The sequence below is a fragment of the Heptranchias perlo genome, chromosome 32 (assembly GCF_035084215.1).
Source record: "Heptranchias perlo isolate sHepPer1 chromosome 32, sHepPer1.hap1, whole genome shotgun sequence".
Classification (NCBI taxonomy): domain Eukaryota; kingdom Metazoa; phylum Chordata; class Chondrichthyes; order Hexanchiformes; family Hexanchidae; genus Heptranchias; species Heptranchias perlo.
Window position 1 is genome coordinate 20,576,962 of NC_090356.1, and position 26,440 is coordinate 20,603,401.

General features: G+C 44.6%; 1 protein-coding gene across 1 annotated transcript; it reads right to left on the reverse strand.

The window, feature by feature from the left end:
- On the reverse strand, positions 1 to 26,128 carry LOC137300854 (podoplanin-like). The gene is made up of 4 exons (XM_067970110.1): positions 25,773 to 26,128; positions 3,868 to 4,074; positions 2,092 to 2,209; positions 1 to 1,218 (listed from the first exon to the last, which is right to left on the reverse strand). Exons 1-4 carry the CDS (start codon positions 25,843 to 25,845, stop codon positions 1,212 to 1,214), a joined length of 405 nt encoding a protein of 134 aa, XP_067826211.1. The 5' UTR covers positions 25,846 to 26,128; the 3' UTR covers positions 1 to 1,211.
- Between the last annotated feature and the right edge of the window lie 312 nt (positions 26,129 to 26,440).

Genomic DNA, 26,440 nt, shown 5'->3' on the forward strand with positions numbered 1-26,440 from the left:
TTTTGGTAACAATACCTTTAATAGTTAAAAACAAAAAAACACAATATAAAAGCACTGTTTTGTTGAATGTAACTCATATTATGGCAATTGTTTACAGAAGAATGAAAAATTATTTTGTTCAAATACTTTGTAAATGTCAGTGTCCCTCACACTTTCTGGAGCAGGGTTATGATTTATCCTGGAGTCCTGCAACAGAGTCAGTCATTTACAGATGTGAACGTTCATACAGCCAGAGAAGACTGGTGAAAATCTGCCCCCCTGCTCGTTAACTGAAGGGTCTAAATTCCACACACGAATGTGGAAACAGTTTTTTTTCCACGTGACATTTCCCATAAAAAGAACCTGGAAAGATCCCCAGTGTCTCCAGCCACTAAGAGCTTTAACCCAAGGCAGACAAAATGTGTAAGGACTTACCTATTTAGTTCATTCTCTGCTCTGTATGTTCTACACCCCGCAGAGCAATTATCAACAGGGCCATCGAAGGATCTCTGGCCAACTGACTAATGAAATTGGAATGAATTAATGTTCTATGAGTTCTGTGAATCGCAAGTCTGCTGTCATTTTGACAACTTGCCACTGGGGAGTATTCTTATCTTCACTCCTCACCCAGTGACAGCATCAAGCACTCTCGGGGGTACAGTATAGGCCAGATGCTTTTCAGAGCTCCTAATACTCGTCCAATAATTCACCCCAATGACCCAATCTCAGAAGAGCATAGCAAAGGTCAAACGAAGAAAGCTCTTTGATCCATTTGATCCCATCCTTCCACAATACAAACCCTACCCTTTCCCCAGCACAGCATCGAGCTGCTTCTTAAATGTCCAATTTCATTAGAGTAGATAAAATAAAGATAATGGAGAACAAGCAAAATATCTGGAGGAGAATTTTAAGTATTTTGGTGAGCAACACTCTCAGTCATTCCATGTAAAATTTGTACTGCTGGGACTGCAATAAATGACAACTCCCCTCCCCCCTCCCTCCTCCCTCCTCCTTCCCCCACCCCCAACCCAAAGTAAATTATTTCAGCCCTTCTAAAGAGCAGAGGGCAGATTTCACCCAGCTCTCTGAGAGAGTCAGACAGCTGCTGGATCCAAGAAAAGTTGGCAAAATGTGACTCGAGTTGTATTTGAGTGACTTCAGTTGTCCTGATACAAATGACTTCATTCTCACTTCAGAACCACCAGTTAGTCATCTCCATTCATCTATGCAGGTCAGGGCCTGTGGACATTTAGAAAGGACTGCATCAGAGCAATGTAAGGATGTACATTATCAAACCTGTGCTAGACCCCCGCTATGTACAGGCCAATTGATCCCATAATGTTTGGTTGCATTTGTAAGTTACACAGCACACGTGAAAAATCATGGAAAGTTGAAAGAAAGAAACAACATTCATTATACACCTGCAACATTGCTAGAGGATTCTCTTAAAGGCAAACTATGAACTTCGATTAGTTCTACATTTTTCTTTAAGATTTTCCACTTCTAAACCTTTTCTCTTTAATTTACTTCTCTTTAACCCTGTCCTGATGCTGATCATGCTGGAGTGCTGTTTCACAAGTAGCCCTCTGGTACCTCACCCAAGTGGTCACTTTTCATGTATGAGACTAAAAACCTCATAGAGGTGGGCAGTATGGTTATTAGGGTCATCACAGACAAGCCCATTCCTGTCCTCATTCTAAGTCCACTCTCATGCACTTTCGAGCAAAGTGTCACTGGATCGTGATCAGGAATGGGAACCAGGGTGAATTTTCTCATCCCTAGCCCAGGGCTGCTGAAGCCAATTGTACAACTCCTCTACTGCTGCCTCAGATAACTCAGCACAGACCAGACCTTCCGGAATTTTATGGCTCAGGAACCAACTTAGCCATAAAGGTATCCCTGAAAAAGTATATTTAATAAGCAATGGAAATACAGAAACAAACAAAGGGTTGCTGAAGCCATTAATGATTTTTTTATGCTTTGTATTTGTTCTGTTAGGTTTGAATGTTTTAACCCATCTACTGTGGCGATATCATCCATTGGCCCTCTAGATACGTAAAGGCTAGCATCAAACAAAAACTGTTTCACTTCACTAAACAGTTGTTTACTTACGAGTATCCACCAGACATTTTCTTAATGATGACAACAATAATCGTTAGGACGATGATCACAGCTACAATGGCACCAACTATTATCCCAATCAGGGTGAGCATTTCTAGGAAGTCTTTCCCTGGAAAAAGGACACAGGAAAAATATTATTAGGTGAATGGAGCTGTGGCTCCTGCCCTCATCACATTATCTATTGTGAATAAATTAGACGGGACCTGCAATCCCACCAAATGTTTTCTTTCCACTCTTGTGCTGACTAATGCTGCCAGAGTATGGTTCCATAGGGTGACACCGTCCTCTGGTACCTCACTCAAGTAGCCGTTCTTCATGTGTGAGCTTAGGCAGAGTGTTGTTAAGCAATTGCATCCTGGGCGGCATCACAGCTGAGCCTGATCCCACCCTCACTCAGTGTCCATACACTTACTTTCTAAAAGGGGTTGATGCGTGGTGATCAGGAGCAGGTACCCTGTCCGATGTCTCCCTCCCTAACCCAAAGCCACCGAGACCAATTGCAGCACCCCAGTTACTGCCCAACTAGATCAGCAAACTCAGCACAGAATTGGGAATTGAAGCTGGGATCTTCTTGGCCTGTACTGCTGGATAAACGTCCGGAGTTATTAGGGGAGCTTCGGAATAGCAGTCAACCATTCTTCCCAAATAAGTATTTCTCTCACTTTTAACCTCCTCACTTGATTCTGCATCCCATAACCATTTGTGTGAAGAATTTTTTTGTGGATTCATTTTTAACTGACTCAATACTAAGGTGGTGCCCTCTTGTTCTGGATTCCTCACTATAAGAAAGAGTTGTTCCCTATCTAACCTGTCCATTCCCTTCATTTTTTAAAGCACCTCCATCAGATCACCCCTTAACTTCCTCACCTCTAGGTTTACCCAAGTTTACCAGTCTCTTATCCAAGACCAGTGCACACTTCCTATGGAGGGTGCCCAAAATTTAACACAGTGTAAAAGGGTAGTGGAAATCTGGAACTTTCTCCCCAAAAAGGCTGTTGAGGCTGGGGATCAATTGAAAAAGTCAAAACTGAGATTGATAGATTTCTGTTAGGCAAGGGCATTTAAGGATATGGAACCAAGGCGGGTAAATAGAGTTAAGATACAGATCAGCCATGATCTAATTGAATAGCAGAACAGGCTCGAAGGGCTGAATGGTCTATGTAATAGACCTGTTCCTACGTAATCCAAATGACTTATCGTTAGCACTCTGTAACAGATTCTTAGAAATTACAGTACAGAAGGGGGCTATTTGGCCCATCACACAGATGCTAGTCCTAGCTCTTCAAATGGAGTTTTCTACTCTAATCCCATTTTCCTTACATTTCCCTGCATCCTGTTATATACCAATTCCCTTTTAAATTATGTTATTTCTGCCTCAATAGTGAATGTGGTAAAGCATTCCATGTTTTAATAACCTTGTGTGTGAAAAAAATCTCTTCAAACTTTCCTTTCGTTCTTCTAGTGATAATCCTCAGTCTATGCCCCTTTGTTACCGATTCACAAATCAGTGGAAACAGTCTTCCCAAAATTTATAAAAAATTAAACTTCCATTAAATTCTCCCTTAACCTGTTCCAATGAATAAAACAATTTTTGAGCCTTTTTTCATAATTTTAACCTTTCATTCATGGTATCATTGTAGCGACACTGCAGTGCTGCCATAGAACTTCTTTGCTGCTATATTCTGCACCTCTTGTGACAAAGACTAGCAGCGCAATAACCTTTTTAAGCTGTCACACTGTATTAAGCAGTTCATTTTTAAAAAGTACCTTCGGCGTCATCAATGTCAGGCATACCATCTTCAGTTGAGTTTGACTCTGTTGAAGATGTGGTGCTCGATTCATTGCTGTCTTCGTCAGACTCAACCCTTTCACTTCCTGGTACTGTGGTTACGGGCATCCCCGACATTGTGGAATCATTTTTGTCTTCAGTCCCTCCAACTGTTACCAGTTCACCTTCGTCTGAAACGACTTCATCTGTATCGGGAAATAAAGTATAGGAGTCAATTAGTCATAAGCCTGCTCCTTCCACAGACCATGTACAAACTACCTTATCAAATACCCTACCTACTCATTTAATGTTCTTCGATAGATCATGCACAACCTACTCTACTTCGCCCAGTTAATTTCCTGAAGGAGCCCTGTGCTCAAGGTCCAAGTCAAGCAGCTTGATACATTTACACCATCTGTACCTCTCAGCTTTTTACAGACCTGTCATGCCTTCCCTTAATCTTCCTTTCTCCAATGAAGACAAATTTAGTTCTGCAAGTTTTTTTCTCATAATTTAGGGGTATTTTTGTTTGCTGATTTTAGTGAAAAAATACATGCATTTAAAGGTGGGAGCAAATGGAAGAAATATGGCTAGTTAGGGCCTAAAATCCAGAATCATCCTTGTTACTGCTGTCTGAACTCTCCCAACATGTTAACATCCTTTTGAAGGTGGGATGTCCAAAATTGCATGCAGTGCGGGTATTCCAATATGTGGCCTCACCTCAGTAATCTGTAAAATGTCAGTGTAATTTATTTTCACATACATTCAAATGCCCTTGAGATGTGACCCGATAGTTGATTAGCTTTGTTGATGACAGCTTCACTTGAAACTTTCAGTGAATGATCAAAAATCATATCCAGGTACTTTTCCTTCCCTCCTTTTGAGTTATCCTTTCATTGTGTCCACATGTTGGCTGTTTCTTGCTCCAGTATGCATCATCCCCCCCTTATATATACTGGGACAAAAATGAGCCATTTTTGTCTAAGGCATATTATTTATTGCATTTTTTCTTGCTGGTCACAGTACACAGAGGTTAAAGTCAGATACTGTTAGCTGTTTCTGCAAGCTGCAAAGAATATACATTATGGTCTTGGATGCAGAAAGGTCACTACAGATGCATTGTTCTTAAGAAGCATATCTTGACACCTTTCTGTTTAAGTGTTCTATTCAATATTGTCAGCTTGCCACCTTGGTCAGATACAGACAGACAGGCTAGAAGATGTCTGAACCCTTCCATAAGCGGCTGCTGCATTTGTGTGGAAACCTGTGAATGTATGGGCATCTAAAATAGTTAAGGGAGATTCAGTTTTTGCTACCTTTTCTTCTGGGATATCGTTAAAGGAATTTGGGGCTATAACTTGACTGAATAATAGCCAGAGACAGTCAATCTGAAGCCAGCAGAGACACAGGGCTAGTCAATGAAATCTGTGGTGAAGGATTGTCATGTAAAGTTTAAAGGAATCATATTTTAAAGGCCAGTTTAATATTGAGAGTTAGCACAGGAGATGTGTCTTTGTTAGATAAGGGTATCAAGGGATATGGAACAAAGGTGGGCAAACAGAGTTGAGGTACAGATCAGTCATGATCTAATTGAATGGCAGAACAGGTTTGAGGGGCTGAATGGCCTACTCCTGTTCCTATGTTTCTGATATTTCAAGGAGATTAGTATAAGTTTGTAATTGCTGTAATACATCGCTTGTGTTCAGTACTGTTCATTCAATAAATCTGTCTAGCGTTTTATAGCCTGAGTTGAAATCTGACAAAGTGTTATTGTTCCGGCCTACTGAAGATGAGAAGATCACAGGGCGGCATGTGACATATTCCAGTAAACCAAGGGCAGTGACAAGGGTTTTCTGTTCAACCCCGAGTCTTGCTATATTAACCCAGAAATTGAGCAGTTGTAGGCACATTCTGGCTCGTAGAAGATACATGTTCCACCTACAGGAATGGCCACTCCTGAACCCAAGGAAATATCTAGCATAAAAACCCTAAATACAATAATCTATTCATAAGAAAATCCATTCTGTGCTGTTTGTCAGAAATAAGGAATCCTGGGAGGGCGCTGGTGGAATCATACTCCAGCAAGGAGCAAGAGAAGGAAGAAAATTGGCAGGAAAAGGTAGCTGATAGTTGCAATTTGCAACTCACTCCCAATTGTTTTGCGGCTGCATACAACTATTCCGGGCCAGAATGGGGATGATTGTCAATCACACCTGGAGACTGCACCTCTGTAAGTGACTGGGATTGATTTTACACACATAATTTGCATGTAGCCATCCTCCACTCACTGCATATTGCTGGAGAAATCACTCTTTTTATCGGGAGACATTGCTGTAGTTTCGGTCCTGAGTTCTGTTTGCTGTAGTTCGTAGAGACTCTTTTTAAATGGACTGTATAGACTGTTTGATGTAATGCTCTGCTTAAATAGATTCTCTTTGCTGAGTAAATAGACTTTGTTTGCTGTAAAATAAACTGTTTGCTGTGTGTCATCCCCAAGTCCCACCCTGCCTCCAACTCATTGGCTGACACAGTGGAGTCAGTAGACACTCTATTGTTTTGCAGCAGTAATGCTGTAATGTAAATGAGGGATTGCCGTAGCCCCCAGAGGTCGCAAGACCCCCCCCCCCCCACCACCCCTACTGAGGTAACTTTCTCCGAGTGGCTCTGAAGGCTACACTCTGGCAAGTAAATACATTATTACTGGCTGATCTCACCCGTGCAGCCCCAGAAATCAGTTTTCTGCTCGTTGGCCTGGACAAACCTCGAAGTCCCAAAACAAAGTCGGGAATCGTGACATAAAAAGCAGTGCATTCACAAGCTTGTGCATTCGCAGTTGTCCTGGTACTGCAGCATCCAGCCCGTGATATAAACAGGGCAAATTCCACCACTGCAGGAGCCCAAGGCAACTACTACAGGACCACTTCTTTAAGCAGTTTTTCAATATAAATAGGCCATAAATCAGTAGAACACAAACAGGCCAGTGCCAGAGGTGACCACAGTTGGATCAGAGAATAAAGGAGAGACAAACCAGAGGCGCAGACACAGATTTCCAGCTGTAAATCTTTTACTAATCCGAGTGCAAATCTAGGAACAAAGAGTACTTTTCTGTGAGGAAGAATCAGGACTGAAAGGAAAGAGAAAAACAACAGACCGGAAGTTTAATTTGGGCAGTGGGAAATGAGACCTGAATTCTGCAACTGGAATCATTCAGCTCAAAGCAGTTTGTTCCTTCGTTCTTGGTTCTGGGCTCGAGGTGTGTTTATTTCAGTCCCTGTACTTCCTTCATTCACACTCAGGCTGCAGTTGCTTTGGGAATAAGTTAAAAATGAATCTTGTTTCAGTGATGCCTGCAATGTAACAAAACATTCTTTTGATAGTTGAGAAGTTTCCAGTTTCTCTGGACAAAGGTAAAACCACATATAAAGAGTTGGGGGAGGTTATTAGGAGCAATTCCATGATTGGAAGCAGAATCGAGAGAGGGGGACATAGGGAGAGGAGGGCATAATTTATGCCAAAAAGAATTGGGGTGGGCACGCCCTGCTTAATCTCCCCCTATGCCTATGGATGGAGCAAGAGTTAGTTGAATCCTGTGTTTAAGCTCTCTATATTCTCCAGAATCGTACTCCATCTGTCACAGAGCAAATGCCAATTCTAGTTTTGAATCATCGCGACTTGGCTCCGTTACCACGTTTTGCCAATATCGACAATCTTGAAATGTTCCACTTCATCCAACGCATAGGACTTACATCAAAGTGGCTGGCACCCCCTGAATGAGGCTGCCAGCTCCTCCGTGTTTCTGACGATGAGGTGCAAAAACATAACATTCTGTCTCTGAGGTTCAGTTGACAGAACTTATCTCTCTCCCCGCCCTCCCCCACCCCAACCCCTTACCGCAGCTCTCAGTGAAAGTACTGAACACTGGAGATGGTATTGCCTCTTGGAATGCCAGCCATCGCATTGTGAGTATAAAAAATTATCATAAATAGAATTTTCTTTTGTCAGTGGGTTTATCCAATATCTCAACTATGCAGACTGCTGGCTCCCAGGTTTGATCATTAGTCTGTTAGCTGATCGGTGACAGGGTGACAGAGGATGATGCAATTGACCTTGCCACTTCTGGGTTGGGGAGAGCAACAATCAGCCCTCTCTTGATTGTTATCTAGTGACACTTGCTGAAAGTGCATGTCTGGAAATTTTGGGTGAGGACAGGACCTGGCTTGGCTGAGATATCTCCTGCAGTTAAATAGCCAGCCAGTGTTGACTATCAAGGTTCACACATGAATAATGGCATTTGGGTGAGTTACCAGCCAGTACCTGGTACCCATGGATCTCTAACCCAACAAGGACCCAACACTATCGAGAGAGAGAGAGAGAGAGAGAGAGAGAATTTAGCAGGGAAAATTGATGACAGTCAGAGTTGGCAGGGCATTCAGCCTCGGGAAGCATCACATGCAAGCTCCAGTCTGTTCTTTCCTGACATCGAAACTCACACATACTGGATAATAGTCAGGAGTAAGAGTACTGTTAATGCCCTTTTTCCCTAACTCAGGACCAAACTTAATACCCCTCCTGCAACCCTGGCTGAGATCAGTTAACTCAGCACAGATTGAAGATCAAACTTGGGGCTTTCTTGGTCTGTATGGCTCTGTGCATACAAGGCAATGCAATGATCTCCTGAGCCATCAAAGCACTCAACTGACAATGCATTTTAATGGAGAACTTGATGTCTCTTTATGCATGTTTATTTTAATATCTATGAATATTTATCTGCACATTTTTCATGTGTGTTTGTATATGCCCAGTGCATTTCTGTGTACTTGCACGTCTGTGTGTATCTGGGAGACCAGACGGAGGGAGAAGACAGAAAGTAGGGATCAGTTCCAAAGTAAGTCAAAGGTGATAAGTGTATAAATATGGAAAATATTCTCCCAGTTCTCAGCAATGAAATAAATCATAATTAGCCAATTTGGGATCTGTTCCAGTCATTCATGTTTTTTTTACTGAAGTCTCATCAGGGATGTGCGAAAGTAAAGTTAGATTATCCCTCTGATCACCCCTCCCACCTCTCTGTGTGCATGAATCTCACCAATGGTCTCTCAATAGGCTATAAGGGAACTTTTCGGGGGTGATTTTAAACCCTAAGGACGGGTGGGTTGGGAGCAGGTGGGAGTTGAAAATAGTTGTTTTTTGGGTCGAGACCGTAACCCGGCTTTATTTCCGAGTTTAATGTCGGCGCATAAAAGTACAGGCTTCCCACTGGGAATACAAAGTCCGAAAACTTTGTGGTCGCAACCCAAAAAAAAACTATTTTCAACTCCCACCCACCCCAACCCACCCGTTCTTGGGGTTAAAATCACCCCCATTATGTTAGAGGTGTGGATTGGGGGGGGAGGGGAGAATGGGAGACAACTAGGGGACAGGAACTACATCAGAGTACTGCTTGGTACAACCAACTGCAATGATAAGTGTGAGATGCAACAGATGAAATTTGTATCCCACTTTTTCTTTAGGTCTCTGGCAACATTCCCAGCTAACTTACGTACAGGCGGCTGCACCAGGCTGTATTTGTAAATAGTGAAGTGATCACTCCTGAGCTTGACAGAAAACAGGTGGCCTCTTAATCCTCCTTTGGCAACCCAATGCGACTCGTGTTGGCTGGGACGATGGGAATCTGAGTACGGGTAAAGCCTTGAGAAAATGAGCTCTGGGTTTTTGTGGATCGAAAGAGAAGCGGAAGCAATGAAATCACAGCTTTGAAATAAATTCTCTTTTACCCATTGGCTTGCCAGCCTTTCAGTGATAATTCCAACATGTCCCTTTGCCCCACCATTGGTGATCGTGTCTTCAGCGGCCTGGGCCCCATGCTCTGGAATTCCCTCCCTGAAACCCTCTGACTTCCTACTTTCCTCTCCTTCTTTGACCAGACTTTTGGTCGCTTCTCCTCAACTCTTTCTTTGGCTCAGCATCCATTTTTTTTTCTTTACACCTCAGTAAAGCTTCTTATAATGTTTTTTCTATGTTCAAGTTGTTGTTTATCCTTTTCTCACATAAACCGACAAAAACTTTCCTCAAAATCAGCTGCAACTTGATAAAAGTTCAGTGGTAACATCACAATCCTCGAGCCAACACTGAAAGCTCCCAGCAGTGCTAGAACTGGAATAAAGTTACCCCTTATTACCAGACTTTATAGTCACACTGGCTTTTCTGAGAGGAAAACATACCCTCCTTGTATCAACGTCAAAAGAAAGGTAAGAAAAAACCGTTAGCCCACCAAACCTGCTGCATCCAGGCATCAGTGAAACCTCGTACACCATTATCCCACCCTCTAACCGCACCAGCTTCCAGGAGAAGCTGAAAAACACCTGCGTTTCAGGCAACCAAGCAAAGCCTCAGGAGACCACAGTAGGCCCTAAATCCTCGTAGTCACTGCTAACTGTAAATTAAATGTCCTCTTCTCTCAGGATCTTGTCAAAATACCCTTTTAATGGACTGCAGCGACTCCTTATCAATTGGATTTTCGGGAAGTTTGTTCCAAAACCATAACATACAGTGTTGTTTATGCTATTTTAGTTATTGATTTTTTTTCTCCCAATTTTCTCCCCATCTCTCCTGAACTGCTGACTCTTGCTGTGGTGCTATCTTGCCTCTGGTTCTGGGCACCGCAGTACAGAAGAATGATCGAGGGGATGGAGAGATTGGATTATGAGGAGCGATTACATAAATTGAACATGTTCTTACTGGAAAGGAGAAGGTTGAGAGGTGATATGATTGCTGTTTTTAGGATTCTAAAAAGACTAGATCATGTAGACATAACAAGCTATTTAATTTTGTCCAGAACAGTGGAACCAGAGGACACGGCCTACACTTGAAGGAGGGTAAATTCAAAACTAGTCTGCGGAAACATTATTTTAGTGAATGAGTGGTAAATCTATGGAACAGGCTCCATAGGGAGATGATGGAAGCAGAAAGTGCAAATGCAAATTAGATGATTAGTCAACAACTCCACTATTGTTGTATTATGCAACTACCAGGATAGCACAAGGCGAACTAGATGGACCTTAGTCTTTTTTCATCTTGCAATTCCTGTGTTCCTAAATGGCCAGTCTATGGCATCTCAACCAAAAAGTTGTAGGAATCATAAACTTACATTCCAAAAACTGTCTAGTAAAGTAACAGAGAGGGCTGCCGGCTGTAAACTGACACCAAGGGAAAAATAACTCCGTAGGCTGCTCCAGCCTTGTTCTCATGGTTCATGATGTTATCTAAATTATAAGATAGGTGTCAGCCTTGAAAGTACTGCCTGCTCCCTATTACTTTGTATGTTGTACTAACTATAGCAATAATCTCGAACCGACTGTTCCTAAACCCACCTCCACACATGTTTTTAGTACATGAGGGCAGTGGGATGATGAAGAGGTACACAGGATGTCAGGGAGCTTTTATTTATTCCAGTTGCTGGGGCAAGTTTGTGCGTAGATGTAGGGAAATGACACACAAATACAGCAGATGTGCCAGCTTTTGTACCAGCCAATATTTTTATTGGTGTGCTGCATTCTTTCTCAGGGACACTAGTCATTTTAGAAGCTGATGATAGCTTGTGCATAAAGACATGAAGACATATTACCAGCTGCTCAGGTTCACGGTCAGGCTTCAGAAATGTATTGAGTAACCAACATTATGCTGATGCCGGGTCAAGTAAATGTTACACAAAGTGTGCTGTCACGTTGGTGAGCTTTAACCAAATAAGGTCAGCCTAGGAGATGAGTCTGTTGCCACCATTGTTAGGACTGTCAGTGGATGTCTTTGTTGAAACGAGTTTTGTTACAACCAGCTCAAAGAGCAGGGTGGGTCTCCCCGAGTTTCTAAACTCCTTTTGGAACAGGAAAAGTCTAAATAGGTAAAGCAAGCCTGTTCTTGGCCCCGCTTACACACTTCCTTAAAAAAAAGAAAAAAAGAAAGACTTGCATTTATATAGTGCCTTTCATGACCTCAGGATATCCCAAAGCACTTTACAGCCAATGAAGTACTTTTTGAAGTGTAATCACTGTTGTAATGTAGGAAACGCTGCAGCCAATTTGCGCACAGCAAGGTCCCACAAACAGCAATGAGACAATGATCAGATAATCTGTTTTAGTGGTGTTGGCTAAGGGATAAATATTGGCCAGGACAACAGGGAGAACTTCCCTGTTCTTCTTCAAAAAAGTGACATGGGATCTTTTACATTCATCTGAGTGGGCAGACGGGGCCTCGGTTTAACGTCTCATTGGAAAGACGGCGCCTCTGACAGTGGGGCACTCCCTCAGTACTGTACTGGAGTGTCAGCCTAGTTTAGTGCTCTTACCATATCTCTCAGTCCCTTCTCTCTTCAGAAACACTGTCAATTGTCTTCTTGAACCCATTTATTCTGTCTCTTTCAGTGACTTTTCCAGGTAAATTATTCCACGTTCCAGTATGATTTGGATTAAAAAAAATTTTGCCTGACCTTTCTTCTAACTCCTAACTTCCCAATTTTAACTTGTGTCGCTGGAATATGAACCTCTCAAACAGGGAACAATGTATTTGTATCATCATTGCTAATTTCCTTTAGAATCTTGAAAGCTGTTACACAGAATTACATAGAAATTGCAACATGGAAACAGGTTGTTTCATCCAACCAGTCCGTGTTGGTGTTAATCCTCCACACAAGCAGTAGTCCTAACCCTGTGTGCCCTCCTTGTTCCCATAGCCCTTTATTCCTTTTCCCTTCAACCATCTATCTAACGTATTCTTAAATGTTAAATGTTCTCTGCTTCAATCATTAATTCATTTCACAGCCTCACAACCCTCTGCAAAAAGGTTCTCCCGCTCTCTGCCCTAAATTTCTCACATTTAATTTTACATTTATGTCCCCCTTGTTCTAGTCCCATCAATCACTGTTCCGTTCCATAATTTTAAACACCTTTATCATATATAGGTGCTGGTTACCCTTCCCCCAGTGATGCCTGCTGGACAGTGCGTGGACACAGGTACACAGGATCAGGCACGGCTGTGATACCCTCCAAGGTCAAATAGCCAGGCAGCCACTCACATTCTGGGCACAATTAATTTTTCCATGTCTACCGTTAAATTTCCTATTTTGATCTTTCTCCCTTTTCTTAAATAAAAGCTGAAAATACAGAGCAGGTCAGTCAGCATCTGATAGAGAAAAACGGGTTAACAGTAGAGATGGGGCCTTACATCAGAACAATTCTGAAGAAGAGTCCTCAGCCAAGATGTTGGATTTTATTATCTGGTTGACCTACTGTTTTTAATTCAGATTTCCAGTATTTGCAGTTTTACATTTTGGGGGTATTTTTTTTACCAGTACCAGCTGATGGCAGGGACCCTCACCCATGACGGCACATAATGTGGGTGCACTACCTACAATTCTCCCACAATCTGTGGACAGGAGCTCCCGGCCCAGATCTTCCAAATTGCGTTGTTGCGGGCCAGGTTCCCTGTTGCCAGTGCGACCTCGGAAGACTCCCCACCCTCCCCGGATTTTCTCCTTTTAAGCTTTGTGTCATTCCAGCCCTGTCAGCCCGCTGTGCTCTCTGACTTATTGACTGTCGCTGGGAGAAATGTCTCTTTGATTTTTCTACACTTGTGTGTCATACTGGGAGAGCTAACTGAGCAGCAAAATTCTGTCCCATTATCTGATAAAAAGGAGCTGTATTTAGGACTGAGGTAATTTGGCAAATATCCAACACATGAGACCCATTTCCACAGACACAGTGAGCACGGAGAGCAACACTCAGCGGCCTATCGGAGAAAACGTAACCAAATCAGGAGAAAGTTTGGAGAGAAAGGAGGAAATGTGCCAAAGATCCCGGCTGGGGTGGGGGGGGGAGAAGACAAAAAAGGGAATGGAATGTTTAAAAAGTGCCCTGAGGGGATTTGAGGAAAAAAAAACAAGTTCAAATTTTTCTTACATGCGATCTGAACTGTACGTGCGTCTATAAAGTAAATGTTGCTGTTTAGGAATCCCCGTGGTTCAGTGGGGGAATGAGTCACCTTTTGTAGTACTGGGCCATACGGATTATCAATCCCAGGGACCTCTCTGGTCTCTAAGACTCAGTTCCACATTAGACGGTGCACGTCCCACTGAACCAGCCTAACCTCAAGTGGGTCTTTTGAAAGCCACAACTACTGTGCATTTCAGCAGCATTGTGCTGTCATCTTACAATGAGTTCCTCTGCCACACATGTACAGGGGGCTTGAATGGACAAGGAGAGGCGAATACTCCCACTAACCCACCAGTGACCATCCATCTTATTGAGATGATATAAAGGAAAGAAAGATTTGCATTTAGATAGCGCCTTCACGACCTTAGGACGTCTCAAAATGCCTTATAGCCAATGAAGTACTTTTGAAGTGTAATTACTGTTGTAATCTAGGAATTGTAAACAATTTTACAACACCAAGTTATAGTCCAGCAATTTTATTTTAAATTCACAAGCTTTCGGAGGCTACCTCCTTCGTCAGGTGAACGATGTGAAAATGAAATCCTCGAGGATTTCATTTTCACATCGTTCACCTGACGAAGGAGGTAGCCTCCGAAAGCTTGTGAATTTAAAATAAAATTGCTGGACTATAACTTGGTGTTGTAAAATTGTTTACAATTGTCAACCCCAGTCCATCACCGGCATCTCCACATCGTAATCTAGGAAATGAGCAGTCAATTTACGCACAGCAAGGTCCCACAAACAGCAATGTGATAATGGCCAGATAATCTGTTTTTAGTGGTGTTGGTTGAGAAATAAACATTGGCCAGGACACAGGAGGAATTCCCCTGCTCTTCTTTGAAATTGTTCCGTGGGATCTTTTACATCCACCTGAGAGGGCAGATGGAGCCTCGGTTTAACATCTCATTCGAGAGACGGCACCTCCGACAGTGCAGCACTGGAGAGTCAGTCTGGATTACGTGCTCAAGTCTCTGGAGTGGGACTTAAACCCACAACCTTCTAACTCAGATGTGGGAGTGCTACCAACTGAGCCACTGCTGACACCTGTGAATAAATACACCTCCTTGCATCCCTCACTGTGTTCAAATCAAGTCTCATCGTACCATTTCCTGCTCTAACTCATTCTTCCCCAGCACCTCAAAACTGTGGAATTCCTCATCTCCCTCAGTACTCCCTTCCTCTTACAATCTACAGGCTTTTAAAGTCCGAGCTCGACGTTGATTAACCATTACAAAAACATTATCGTGTTCTCCCCTCCCTGCAATGTCGCTGTAATTAAAACCAAGTGCTGCAACATCTGGGAGTGAAAATTGCAAATTTTCAAACATCAAATTACATAAATAACAAGGTTTGTGTTTTAAACCTAGGAGTTGGTCAAAAAGTGGTATAAATGTACATGATGTATATATATATAATTGTACACATATTTGTACACATGGAATTTTGTGCAGTTTCCTAAATTTAGAACCTTTATGTGTTTACATCACTATGTGCAAATTACTCCTGTAATTTAGCACATTTGGTGTCACACACTCATTGTCCGGAGGGAAGGGAGAGGGGTGGGGGGGGGGGGGAGGGAGAGCGGGGGGAAAACAGGAATTTTCTCAGAGAAAATAATATAGTTCCAAAGGATTGTTAATCTATGCAAGGAATAGCACAGGGAGTACAGGCGAGATAAGCTGAGCACGCTGGCAAGATGCCAAGGATGTAGATATTGAATGCCAGATGCTAGGACTCAGATCCTGTGTAAAACAAATCTGCTTTATATAAGCACTGAATGGCAGTTTAACCGCTGCCTGCAGGCACTGTTTACTTTGCCCTGGGGCTCGCAGCACATCCTGTATCCGATCACATCCCCTCTGCTCAGCCAAACTGAACTCTTAAACCTGCAATGTCTTTATATTCAACTGCGCCTGATCAATTTCAGGTGTGTTCCATTAATCTAAAATTAGAGAATATTAAATGCCACATCACTAAAATAGATTAAAAACACTGAAAACACTGTTGTTTAGTTTGATACGTTTCCTTTCTCTTTTGTAGGGTTTGTGCCACCTCAAAAAATGGGGGCACTTGTGCTAGTTTTCTTTAATTTGGGTTGATGACACTGGGACAACCCAGTGTCTCCTTACAAAAAACAAATAAGAAAGTACTGGAAATTGGAGCTCCCCTGAAAGCTGAGTGAGCAAATGCATTGCCTGCTGCAGCACTGAGCCACACAGACTGGAAGTAGGGTTGCCAACTCTCCAGGATTGTCCTGGAGTCTCCAGCAATGAAAGATTAATCTCCAGGACACAGCTGTGGGAGAGAAATCACAGCGGCGGTAAAAAAAAATGGAGTGTTTTTTTTCGTTTTCTTTGTACACTTTTGTTTATTAGTTATAAAAATGTTGGAGATTGGGGAGGAAAGGCTGTTTGACCGGACGGGGCAATTGGAGGCCTGAGGTCATGTGGTGAAACTTCCAGGAATACGTCCAACCAGAGTTGGCAATCCTAACCACAAGGTGCCAGGCTGCATCCTTGATCTGTGATGAATTAGCTGATCTTAGTCAAGGCAAATAGTAGTAGTGGCACAATTGGCTTCAGTGCTCCTGTTGCTAGGAGTACGTGCTGTGGGACGCACTGAAGGGAGGTGCGACCAACGCAAAGGCTGTATGGGGAAAGACCACCGTGTAAGACCATCCCACCTTGTATTGTACAGAATGTAGTATAAAATATGTACTGTGTTTTAAAATATTGGAATCATATTGTGTATGATCCGTGTTGTATTGTTTTGAATTGTATCATCTTGGAATTGTGGTATCTTTAAATTTTATGAAATAAAGTATATTTTGAAATAAAACCAAAAGCTCCTGTTTTCTACCATCAAACAGTGGTCGGCACGGAATGTTCTGGGGGTCCTGCAGGGAAAGGAGAAGGTGGATCCAATTGGGCAGTTCCCCGACCAGGTGGTCGATGCCATTTGGCAGAACATCTCGTTGCCAGAGCTGACCAACAGGCACCAGGATGTAGCCTGGATGGTGGTGAGAAAGGCCTTCCCAGTGCGGTCCTTCCAACACACACGGAACCTCAGCCCCAACACGAGCTGCCCTTGAGGCTGCGGCAGGGGCGAGACCGTCGTCCACCTCCTGATGGACTGCCCCTTCGCACAGAGGGTGTGGAGAGAGATGCGTTGGTATCTGTTCCGGTTCATCCCCAACAGTTTGGTAACACAGGACGCTGTGCTCTACGGGCTGTCCCCCGGGACGCACACCGAGACAGATATCAACTGCGGCTGGAAGCCCATCAACTCGGTGAAGGAGGCCCTTTGGTCCGCCCGAAACATGCTGGTCTTCCAGCTGAAGGAGCTGACCACGACCGAGTGTTGCCGACTGGCACAATCCAAGGTCCAGGAGTACGTGCTGCGGGACGCACTGAGGCGAGGTACGATCTACACAAAGGCTCTATGGGGAAAGGCCACCGTGTAAGTCTACCCCACTTTGTATTGTACAGAAAATATTAGAAGATATGTACTGTACTTTGAATTGTAATAATGAGATTATAGTGTGTTCGATCTGTTCAGTATTGGTTTGAACTATGTTGCTTGAAATTGTGTCCTTTTACATTGAACTGTGTGTATCATTAAATTTTATGAAATAAAGTATATTTTGAAATTTTAAAAAAAGCTCCTATTTGCTATCATGTGGCCCCTGCTGCAAACGTGTGGGTGTAGATGTCAGTTGAGGGCAGGTTCAGGGCTCGGCTCTGAACCCTCTCACAAATCACCTGACAACGCTCACTGTCTCGCCTCACGCGTGAGGAATGGCCGCTGGGGCGAAGCAACGGGGGAGGGGTGGCTTCTGGGGCCCACGGAATGATACTGCACCATGAGGCAGCTCCCTGATGCCCTCAGGAAACCAGGGGAGTGAGCTGGTGGGGGCGAGGGGGGGGTGGAGTAGAGACACGCTACAGTGAATAACAGTGCCCCTTACTGCTCATCTGTGTGGTATCTGCTAGCACTACAAACTGAGGATCACATCTGTGGCCTTGTGATCCGCATGCTGCAGTTATTTATATAAATATGTCAAGAATATATTTTTATATGTGCATTAGAAATAGTATCAGGAAGTATTTCAGGGGCCTGTTTGTTTATGGTTTAGAAATTATATTTGACGTTGGTGTCTTCACACAGAGGCATGTATCCTTGTGGGCAGAACTACATGTGCTCTCTGAATACACTGGCCGTGTTAGCATTTATATATATAGTAAATGAGCTCTGCTCTAAGCACCTCTGTACACAGATCTGTGCTGCTCCTGAAGGCTTTAGTAACTAGAGCCAAAGAACGGTCGGTGCACACTACAAGCTGGAGGCCTGAGGCGGACTGAAATTGGGCCTTGGGTCTCATTTTAATCATTGCGGTGGGCTGCCATCGCCTGCCGCGCCTCCAGATGCAGCTCGCCACTTTGCTCCGCTCCAGCCTGGGTCAGCTGCCGCACCGGCAGCAGCCCTCGGGTCAGTCCTGGGAAGGGGTGGGGGAGAAGGTGGGGAGGGGCGCTAGTGCGGACCTGGTGGCAGCCTGCAGTAGTGCTGTAGAGTCAGGAGAAGCACTCCTGGCTCCACACGAAGGTGAGTAAAAAAGAACTTACATTTTGGTGGCAGCCTCCAGTGGTCCCTTTAAGGATGGCTGGTAAGGCCTCATGTAGACCAACTAATTCTGAGCGGGCCTGGCACTGCCCAATTTATGGAAGGGGTCCCTAAACAGGTTAGGCCCCTCACTGTCATATGGCCTAACGCCTGTTTTAAGTGGCCGCCAGGGATGCCTGGAAAGCCAACTTTGCAAATATGGCGGCGCACGTAATGCAGGGGCAGATCGGGCGTGGGATGTTACGTCCTGAGATTGGTGCTTTTTGCCCCCATTTTCCCTCTGTGTCCCATAAATGTGATCTCACCAGATAGGTTTACCCTTCAGAGATCTCCTTTAAAGGGGAAGTACATCTTAATTGCTAGTGTTGGTCATACAATGGTTAATATTGGGATTATATTTACAATTAGAAGTGTATAACGCTGACTGTACTACTTCCCGGTAGTAAACTGTTACCACATAAAGTCATAAAAGTCAGCAAACAGGGAAAGGACATTCAGCCAATCATGCCCAATCCTTCCACACTTTGCAAAATCGTCCCTATCTTGATCTCTACTCCATCCGTCCATCTCCACTATTCAAATCTGTCCTGCTGTCCTCCCCAGCATTCTCTCCATCCTCCTCTCCTCCCCCATCCCATCAGCTCAAGAACCACTGGATTCCATATGGAATTTGAGCATCTCAGTCTGTACGTGTACCAACAACTTTCAATCATGTTCCCAACCGCGTACTTGTTCAGCACCTTTTAAAAGGAGTTCAATGTCTTTTGTAAACTTGTGGCAAATGGCTATTTGTCCAGTATTGATCTTATAGTGGTGAGGTCACAAAGGGTCAGCACCTGAGGCTGGCAGCAAAAAACAGACTTTTAAAAAAGAATTCCACTCGCTCCTATTTTCCGCTCTCCTGAAGGAATTGTCACCTTGTTGGAATCGAACTTACAGGCACTTCACCCAAATGGCCATTATTGAGGTGTGAGCCCAGACAGTCAGTTTTTGGCAGGCTATTTGATACTGGGGGCATGACAGCTGAGCCTGATCCTGTCCTCTCCCAATGGTCACACAAATACTCGTTCCAGTACGTGACACTGGACAGTGATTGGGAGTCAGAAGCTTGGCAAATTTTTAACCCGGGGTGCCGAGGACAGTTTTAGCCTCTATTATCACCCTGGCTGTTTATCTAATTTAGCACAGGGTCCTTCCTGTAATGCTCAGCTACTCACTGTGTTATGGGGTGATGGGGGGGGGGGAGTACATCCTTATTCTTTATAAAATTCACCACGCATCTGATGTCCGAATGCAGCTGTCAAGCAACACATGGCACAGTGAGAGAGGTGATGGGCCCTGTCTATCACTTCAGCTGGTCAGAAGAGAGGTGGGACCAGCTGGATTACAAGGGCAGTAGACTCTGAGTGTGACAAATTAGTGCCAATTGTATTGAATTATGGGCATCTTTATATACTGTGTTCACTAGGATTGAGACTGCCCACTCATTTCACTGTGAGCAGACAAAGGATACTTTCATCCCATCAGTTTGGACTGGATTCAGATCCATGCCCAAAGCGTCTGACACATGGCACCATCCAGGCCCTCTCAGATCGGTTTTGTTTTGTTCTTCCATTTATATATTTTTTACTACAAATTTTGTTTCGGGTACAGAGTAGAGCTGCTGGAGAAGGGGTGGAGAGCCAGCCAAGGGGAGATCTGAGCTGCTGGGTTAATGGTTTTTGTTTTATTTAATCTGCTGGTTTGTCAACTGTCCACAGAAGCAATAGGCCCAGGATATAGAGGATCACACTAAACAGCAGGGGAAAAGATGCCAGTGAGACTAAAGATGTAAAAACAGGATGATGTTTACATTATACCCAATTTGACACCCAGACTGGTCCCCATTTTAATACCCAGGTTCTCACTTACACCAGGCTGGTCCTCAGTTTGATACCCAGGTTTCTGTTTACAAAAGAGAATTTTCATCCACAGTATGGGGTAAAAGGCCAAATTGAGAGGATTTACACGTAGCTCCCAGATTCACCATGTTACATGAATGACACAATCCCACACTGTCCCCTTTGGTGCAACTTTCAGACAAAAGTAACGTGAGTTGTAGAAACACAAAAACTAGGAAATGGTGCACAAAACCTGAACCTTCACCAATCAGTTTCTGGAACGGTTTTGTATGAATTAGGTGTTAATCTTGTACAGTTCTGTTGTACTCTTTATGTTTCACATCAATGTGTAAATCACAAATGTAAAAACCGAACACATGGGGAAAAAGTAAACAAGTTAGACAGAACCTTAAGAAGGTGCCTCTGACTAGAAGAGAGGAAAGTTCAGGAAATGTTCCCATTCCTGACCACTGTCCAGTGCCCTCCGTTGGAAGGTGAAGGTGCTAACTCTTTGGTGGGGTGCTTTTCCATGGGTGCCAGTCATCCTCCATTATCTCACCCATATGACTATCCTTCAGATACAAGCCTAGATAGGGAATGTTGGGAGGGTATTCAGCTGTGGTGGACATCTCAGGTGCGCTGGATCCTGTCCTCACTGGACAAATGTAGTGCCATTACAGGATATCCTTTCATGTACAATTAAATACTTTCAGACTGCAAACACTAGTGTTATATAGGCAGTAGCCAATCCTACAAGCAGTAAATGAGATGAATGATCACTTACTCCATGTGTGATGGTTTTAGTTGAGGCTAGGACAATTCTCTTCTCTTTAAATAGTGTTATGGGAACTTTTACATCCACCAGACCAGGCAGATAGGGCCTTAATTCAGTGTCTCCAACAATGCAGCACTCCTTCAATACTGCACCGGAGTGGGGCTTGAACTCGCAACCCTCTGGTGCAGAGATGAGAGCGCTACCAACTGAGCCAGGCTGACACACGTAGGCCTAGAAATTGGTCAGCGTAGCGCCCATTTTTCGGGCACTGCTCGGACTACTAAGGCCCCAATATGGTGGGCAGGAAGTGTGTGCACATTTCTGGTCAGAAATGGTCACCCGCCATATTAGATAAGGACAAACAAGAAACATCCTTTATCCACAACTGAAATATGCTCTTTGCATATGCAAACAAAGGCTCTAACGCCAGTTTGAGGTCCCCTTCTATAAGATTGGTTTGCTCTGAGGCAGCTGGTGCCAGCTGTACTCAAGGAAACAAGTTCAAAAAAGTTAAGTAACTTCGCTGAATGTGGAGCTGGGAGGAGCAGGAGTTCTCCTCCCGACTCCACATCAAAGGACCCGATCGCCACTCCGCCCACCCCCACCATCACTGTTTTTTTTATTCGTTCATGGGATGTGGGCGTCGCTGGCGAGGCCGGCATTTATTGCCCATCCCTAATTGCCCTCGAGAAGGTGGTGGTGAGCCGCCTTCTTGAACCGCTGCAGTCCGTGTGGTGAAGGTTCTCCCACAGTGCTGTTAGGAAGGGAGTTCCAGGATTTTGACCCAGCGACGATGAAGGAACGGCGATATATTTCCAAGTCGGGATGGTGTGTGACTTGGAGGGGAACGTACAGGCGGTGTTGTTCCCATGGACCTGTTGCCCTTGTCCTTCTAGGTGGTAGAGGTCGTGGGTTTGGGAGGTGCTATCGAAGAAGCCTTGGCGAGTTGTTGCAGTGCATCCTGTGGATGGTACACACTGCAGCCACTGTGCACCAATGGTGAAGGGAGTGAATGTTTAGGGTGGTGGATGGGGTGCCAATCAAGCGGGATGCTCTGTCCTGGATGGAGCTGCACTCATCCAGGCAAGTGGAGAGTATTCCATCACACTCGTGACTTGTGCCTTGTAGATGGTGGAAAGGCTTTGGGGAGTCAGGAGGTGAGTCACTCGCCACAGAATACCCAGCCTCTGACCTGCTCTTGTAGCCACAGTATTTATATGGCTGGTCCAGTTAACTTTTTGGTCAATGGTGACCCCCAGGATGTTGATGGTGGGGCATTCAGCGATGGTAATGCTGTTGAATGTCAAGGGGAGGTGGTTAGACTCTCTCTTGTTGGAGATGGTCATTGCCTGGCACTTGTCTGGTGCGAATGTTACTTGCCACTTATGAGCCCAAGCTTGTATGTTGTCCAGGTCTTGCTGCATGCGGGCAGGGACTGCTTCATTATCTGAGCGGTTGTGAATGGAACTGAACACTGTGCAATCATCAGCGAACATCCCCATTGCTGACCTTATGATGGAGGGAAGGTCATTGATGAAGCAGCTGAAGATGGTTGGGCCTAGGACACTGCCCTGAGGAACTCCTGCAGCAATGTCCTGGGGCTGAGATGATTGGCCTCCAACAACCACTACCATCTTCCTTTGTGCTAGGTATGGCTCCAGCCACTGGAGAGTTTTCCCCCTGATTCCCATTGACTTCAATTTTACTAGGGCTCCTTGGTGCCACACTTGGTCAAATGCTGCCTTGATGTCAAGGGCAGTCACTCTTACCTCACTTCTGGAATTCAGCTCTTTTGTCCATGTTTGGACCAAGGCTGTAATGAGGTCTGGAGCCGAGTGGTCCTGGCGGAACCCAAACTGAGCATCGGTGAGCAGGTTATTGGTGAGTAAGTGCCGCTAGATAGCACTGTTGACAACATCTTCCATCACTTTGCTGATGATTGAGAGTAGACTGATGGGGCGGTAATTGGCTGGATTGGATTTGTCCTGTTTTTGTGGACAGGACATATCTGGGCAATTTTCCACATTGTCGTGTAGATGCCAGTGTTGTAGCTGTACTGGAACAATTTGGCTTGAGGCGCGGCTAGTTCTGGAGCACAAGTCTTCAGCACTACAGCCGGGATGTTGTCGGGGCCCATAGCCTTTGCTCCCTCCTCACCCCATGGCTGCCACTCCCAGCCCAACCCACAGCCCCGATCTCCCCTCTGCTCATAGTTCAATCCCTGATCTCTCCTTTGCTCCCAGCCCAAACCCCGATCTCCCCTCTGCTCCCAGCCCGATCTCCAATCTCCCCACTGCTCCCAGCCCGATCCCCGACCTCTCCTCTGCTTCCATCTGACCCCCACGATCCCCGGCCTCAACCCAGGTAATCACTGACTCTAACCCCCGCGATCCCCAACACTCACCTCTGTGATCCCCTATCTTGGCCCCCGACCCATGCCCCCATTCCGACCCCTGACCCATGCCCCCATCTGGATCGCTGACCGAGGCCCTGATCCCAGACATTACTTACCTAAGGGCCGCGGCGACCCTAGCAGCAGCTCAAAGTTAGACTCCTCTTCACTGCTGGGCTCTTCATGCTTCGCCAGGAACATTGAAATGAAGCCCAAGGTCCAATATCTGGAGAGCCTCACGCCTCACTATTTAGGCAAGGGGGGCACAAACTACGCCCCCCCATCTCCCCGCAAACCTAAAATGGTCATGCCCCAATTCCTAGTCCATATAGTCTACCCTATCATGGACTCTATTCCATCCATTTAATCTTCTGTATAAATAATCCCTGATTCCCAAAGGAAATAAAGCAAAACTCCAGAATGGTCATCCATCCTCATGTCTCCGCTATTCAGCCCTGGCCTGCTGCCCTCATCAGGCAACACTCCCATCACCTCTGCAGCCCACTAGAATAAAAATCTCTATGTCCCATTGAGTATTTGATCTTTTTCCCAGTTTTCATCCATTTTCCTCTCCTCCTCTCCTGAAGGTGCTGACACATGATGGAATACAGTTCCACAGGCAGGTGCCACCCTTCTAGGTGGTCATTCACGTGTTACTATTTCTTCATATTGTTGGAAGGATAATCAACCCTGGGTGATGCCACAGCCAAGTCTGATCCTATCCTGACTCAACATCCACTCACGTGAACTTTCCAGCAGGGTCACTGGATAGTGATCAGGGGGTGGGATCCCTGATTTAACACAGAGCATGGTCACTGGATAGTGATCAGGGGGCAGGGTCTCTGCTTTAACACTGGACAGGGTCACTGGATAGTAATCAAGGGGCGGGGTCCCTGGTTTAACACTGGGCAGTGTCACTGGATAGTGATCAAGGGGCGGGATCCCTGGTTTAACACTGGATAGGGTCACTGGATAGTGATCAGGGGGCGGGGTCCCTGGTTTAACACTGGACAGGGTCACTGGATAGTGATCAGGGGGCGGGGTCCCTGGTTTAACACTGGATAGGGTCACTGGATAGTGATCAAGGGGCGGGATCCCTGGTTTAACACTGGGCAGTGTCACTGGATAGTGATCAAGGGGCGGGATCCCTGGTTTAACACTGGGCAGTGTCACTGGATAGTGATCAGCGGGCGGGGACCCTGGTTTAACACTGGACAGGGTCACTGGATAGTGATCAGAGGGTGGGGACGCTGGTTTAACACTGGACAGGGTCACTGGATAGTGATCAGCGGGCGGAGACCCTGGTTTAACACTGGACAGGGTCACTGGATAGTGATCAGAGGGTGGGGACGCTGGTTTAACACTGGGCAGGGTCACTGAGACCAACTATAGTGCCTATACCGACACCCATCTGAGGTCAACAAATGTAGCACAGACACGCAATTAAACCTAAGGCCGTCCTGATCTGTATGGCTCAGACCCACAACCTGGAGTGCATTTACATTTACCCACTCAGTCATCAGGATATGCATTTGATATTAGAATCATTAATCACTCAGTGAAAACATTGTCATGTATTAATGACAGAGCATGTGTCTGCCTTGACATTGGGCTCATCACAAACTGGACACAGACCTGAAGTAAATGGCCACAGAGTATATATGCATAAAATCTAGAAATCCTGGAATGATTTCAAAGTTGTAATCTCATCTTGGAATTCAGATAACTCTCAGTTTTTAACTTTGGTGAGCCTTTGCTGAGAATACTGCCTTCTATCCCTTACCGTCTGTCTGTTATTCTCTGCAAAATTCACTATCTTAATATAATGACTTCAGAAATCCTAAGAGACTGCTCAGAGCGGGATCTCCCACTCACTGTAAGCTTTATTCAACAAAGCCTCTCAGTCTGCGCTAGCCCAATATTTGTTCAATCCTGCACTCTATTTGGCTGTAAATGAATCACGAAAAAGACAGCTCTGAGTCAAGACTCCAAAACGCACAGACAGAATATTTCAAACAAAATTGGAATTTCTTTTTTGCTAAGGACTATTCATAATTTTCAAAAAAAAGTGTCTTTCGTAAAAACCTGAACATTTTCAAAGAAACCCTTTTTCTTACAGAAAGTATAATGTATTTTCTAATTATTTCAGTATTTAATATTACTGTATTTTCTGTGCTAACTGCATCGGAGATCTACCACAAAACTGGTAATTATTAATTCCTCCCCTCCCATTCAAAAAAAGAGATTTTCTTACCTCTCTGGGCTGAAATACAGAGGAACATAGCCAGCGTCAGGAGAACCAGGTGTCTGAATCCCATCTTGTACATACTTTTTTTCTTTTATTAAGTAAAGATAGATCTGCTTCTCAGCTTTAAAAAAAACCCAGCAAGGTCCAGTGGTATTTGAAAGGCTAATTTGCCGAGCAGCTTTTCAAACCAGACTTTGATAAACTTTGCTAACAGTCTGTGGGGGGGGGGGAACAAGGAACAGCACCAGCTTCCAGACTCCTATATATTTGGGTTGGAAATTTTGAGCTCAGATGGAAATTGCAGGAAGAGGCTCTGTGACGCCTTGGAGTGAAGTGGATTGGGTGTGGATCTGGGGGGTGGGGGGGACTTGGAATGATGTCAGACTCAGGATAAGCCTGAGACTCATTCAGCCTGTACCCACTTTAAACAGTGTGGGCCGGTGCCAGCAATCGAGATCTTTCATCTAAAAGGAATCCAGTTCTTTGAGATATATTTAGTGACGAGTCCAGTGGGGGATGGCTGAGAAATTAATAGCTGTGTAATTTGTTTCTGGAAAAAGAACAACTTAATAGTTGTAATAAAAGCATTTTTAGATTATTGATTATAATTCTTTTAATATCCCAAAATATTGCAAAATCACAAACTAAATAAGCATTTGCTTCCTGTTTTATTA

Excerpts from the sequence above, each read along its gene's own strand:
- LOC137300854 (XM_067970110.1), bottom strand. The coding sequence starts at position 25,845 with ATGTACAAGATGGGATTCAGACACCTGGTTCTCCTGACGCTGGCTATG. Across the intron at positions 4,075-25,772 it reads CTGTATTTCAGCCCAGAGAG|ATGAAGTCGTTTCAGACGAA; the intron begins GTAAGAAAATCT and ends TTCCCGATACAG. Across the intron at positions 2,210-3,867 it reads TGACATTGATGACGCCGAAG|GGAAAGACTTCCTAGAAATG; the intron begins GTACTTTTTAAA and ends TCCTTTTTCCAG.